Source organism: Bidens hawaiensis, unplaced genomic scaffold (genome assembly GCF_021521415.1).
Source record: "Bidens hawaiensis isolate Kalapana, Puna unplaced genomic scaffold, B.hawaiensis_p1.1 tig00030542_1, whole genome shotgun sequence".
Taxonomy (NCBI): domain Eukaryota; kingdom Viridiplantae; phylum Streptophyta; class Magnoliopsida; order Asterales; family Asteraceae; genus Bidens; species Bidens hawaiensis.
This window is the reverse complement of record NW_027495101.1, coordinates 209,799-213,218: the sequence shown is the minus strand read 5'-3', so window position 1 is coordinate 213,218 and position 3,420 is coordinate 209,799. Positions and strand designations below refer to the sequence as shown.

Sequence of the window (3,420 nt, the reverse complement as noted above, 5' to 3'; positions counted from 1 at the left end):
TTGTATTGTATTTTTATTGTGTAACCCCGCCCAACCCAAAAAATTTGACGCTGTATAGCATACATCCGAGGACCAAAAAATACTAAACCTTAGGAAAAGAATTTTTGAAAAAACATATAATAAAATCCGCCATATAAATTCGTCACATGGATTATGTAATTAACCCTTAGGATAAAATGGCTGTTTTATTTTACAAGATAAGTAAATCATACAGCAGAAAAAAAATAATATAAAACACAATAGAATTGATATTTTATGCAATTACATTGACCTAAAACAAAGTATACGTAAGTTTATTTAGGGACTAAAAACAAACTATTCCCTAATTTCACTCGTCAAATTACAAACGAAGGACTCGGTTTATCAAATCAAATAATAATAATAATCAACGGCTGAGAATAACTCTTACAACACTATAAGTATTTATATTGGCTCCATATCAACTAACTCGTGCCAAGTTTATTAGCCAAAGTACGTAAACTTCTTCTTTCTGCATATTTTATCGGGTCTAAATTCAATACGTGAATTTGGTTAGAGAATGGCAGGGAAAGGTGAAGGTCCTGCGATCGGAATCGATTTAGGTACGACGTACTCGTGTGTCGGAGTATGGCAGCATGACCGTGTCGAGATCATTGCTAATGATCAAGGGAACAGGACGACTCCATCTTATGTCACGTTTACAGAAGGCGAGCGTCTTATTGGTGATGCTGCTAAGAATCAAGTCGCTATGAATCCTACCAACACTGTCTTCGGTACTTTATGAGTTAATATATATACTATGATTAAAATTATTATATGATCGTATGTAATCTTATTAGCAACATATTAGCGATGGACATTTGAGTTTTGGATTCTGTCACTAGGGTGTGCATGGGTCGGTTATGGGCTCAAACCAAATAAAACATAAAATTTTGTTTTTTTTTTGTTTTTTTTTTGTTGAGTTTTTAAAACCATTCGGTTTCACATTTTTTTCGGCTTTTTTATTAGGGTTTGATTTCAGTTTTATCGGTTTTACAATTTAGGCTTCAAATTTTTAGGCTGTAAAACAAACAGCCCAAATTGTCAAATTGATGCATATGAGGCTTTTAGTTAATACATTTGGGCCTAATGTTTATAGATTATACTAATTACTGAATTAAGATAAATTGCATAATGCTAAGCCTATAATATTTTTTATTACACTATTTTCTTAATTCTTATAAATTACTAAACATTTGGGCATCAAATATTTTCGGTTTAGTTAATGGAATTTTCTAATGTATGCCGTAAGGACACATGTAACAAGCATATATTATATTGAATATTCTTATTGCAACTACCATTTCTTTTATTTCGCGGGGTTTGTCAGTAATTTATCCGATGAAAATAAAAATTATTTATATTTCACGGATTTCGTGATGCAACTCCTCATTAATTTTCTGTTGATGATACTCATTTGTTTTATACACCATTTTAATCCGGTTATGTGTTGATTGATCTGATTATTATTTTGACTCAAAAAACCAGATGCAAAGCGACTGATCGGTCGAAGATTCAGTGACGCATCCCTACAGGATGACATGAAGTTATGGCCTTTCAAGGTCAGTTCCGGTCCAGCTGAAAAACCGATGATTGGAGTCTCTTACAAAGGTGAAGACAAGCAGTTTTCAGCTGAGGAGATATCTTCAATGGTGCTAACCAAAATGCGTGAAATCGCCGAAGCTTTCGTGGGATCAGCTGTCAAAAACGCAGTCGTTACGGTCCCTGCATACTTCAACGACTCGCAAAGACAAGCCACAAAAGATGCTGGTGTCATTGCAGGCTTAAATGTTATGCGTATTATTAACGAGCCGACTGCAGCCGCTATTGCTTATGGTTTAGACAAGAAAGCCTCGAGTGTAGGTGAGAAAAATGTGCTTATTTTCGACCTCGGTGGTGGTACGTTTGATGTTTCGATTTTGACGATCGAAGAGGGGATATTTGAAGTGAAATCGACCGCGGGTGACACGCATCTGGGAGGTGAGGACTTTGATAACAGAATGGTGAATCATTTTGTTCAAGAGTTTAAGAGAAAACACAAAAAGGATATTAATGGGAACCCGAGAGCGTTGAGGCGGTTAAGAACCGCGTGTGAGCGGGCTAAACGGACCCTTTCATCCACCGCTCAAACCACTATCGAGATTGACTCGTTATACGAAGGTGTCGATTTCTACACGACTATTACTCGTGCACGGTTTGAAGAACTTAACATGGATCTTTTTAGAAAATGTATGGACCCGGTTGAGAAATGTTTGAGAGACGCGAAAATGGACAAGAAATCGGTTCATGAAATCGTACTCGTGGGCGGGTCCACGCGTATCCCAAAAGTACAAAACTTGTTACAAGATTTCTTCAACGGGAAAGAGCTTTGCAAAAGCATCAATCCCGATGAGGCGGTTGCGTATGGTGCCGCAGTGCAAGCCGCCATCTTAAGTGGCGAAGGAAACGAAAAGGTACAAGATTTGTTACTTTTAGATGTCACCACCCCGCTGTCTCTAGGTTTAGAGACAGCTGGAGGTGTCATGACAGTTTTAATTCAAAGAAACACGACAATCCCGACAAAAAAAGAGCAAGTTTTCTCAACTTATTCGGATAACCAGCCCGGTGTTTTGATTCAAGTTTATGAAGGGGAAAGAACCCGAACCCGTGACAACAATTTGTTAGGGAAATTTGAGCTTTCGGGCATTCCACCCGCCCCTCGCGGGGTGCCTCAAATTACCGTTTGTTTTGATATCGATGCAAACGGTATTTTGAATGTTTCGGCCGAAGATAAAGTTGGCGGGAAGAAGAATAAGATCACAATTACTAATGATAAGGGGAGATTATCAAAGGAAGATATTGAGAAAATGGTGCAAGAAGCTGAGAAATATAAGTCCGAAGATGAAGAGCATAAGAAGAAAGTGGAGGCTAAGAATAGTTTGGAGAACTATGCTTATAACATGAGGAACACCATTAGCGACGAAAAAGTGTCGGAAAAGATTGCAGGTGCGGATAAAAAGAAGATGGAGGATGCAATTGAGCAAACTATCAATTGGTTAGATGCAAATCAGTTAGGTGAGGTGGATGAGTTTGAGGATAAAATGAAGGAACTAGAGGGGATTTGTAATCCGATTATCGCGAAGATGTATCAAGGCAACGGCGGTGTCCCAGATGCCGCCACCGCTAGCGCTGGAGCCCCTCCGGCTGGTGGAGGGGGCGCTAGCGGCGCTGGACCCAAGATTGAGGAAGTTGATTAAGTTGTTTTTGTTTGAAGAATTTTGGTTGTTTTTAGATCACATTTTGGATTTTATTTTCCTTAAAAATGGTAGCTAATAAGATAGGAGAAGTTATTGTTTTAATTTCATGATTAATAAAGCTTATTGGGTTAGAAAGAGTTAATATTTGATTGTAAATACTGAAGCA

The 3,420-nt window shown here is 38.0% G+C and overlaps 1 protein-coding gene across 1 annotated transcript; it reads left to right on the top strand.

Moving 5' to 3' along the window:
- The first annotated feature begins 224 nt into the window (after positions 1-224).
- On the top strand, positions 225-3,420 carry LOC143580646 (heat shock cognate 70 kDa protein 2-like). The gene is made up of 2 exons (XM_077063616.1): positions 225-752; positions 1,507-3,420. The coding sequence occupies exons 1-2, from the start codon at positions 539-541 to the stop codon at positions 3,252-3,254; spliced, it is 1,962 nt and encodes a 653-aa protein (XP_076919731.1). The 5' UTR covers positions 225-538; the 3' UTR covers positions 3,255-3,420.

What these genes read in the sequence shown, in the direction of transcription:
- LOC143580646 (XM_077063616.1), top strand. Translation starts at nt 539, where the DNA reads ATGGCAGGGAAAGGTGAAGGTCCTGCGATCGGAATCGATTTAGGTACG. An exon ending in TCCTACCAACACTGTCTTCG is followed by an intron (nt 753 to 1,506) that starts GTACTTTATGAG and finishes TCAAAAAACCAG; the next exon opens with ATGCAAAGCGACTGATCGGT.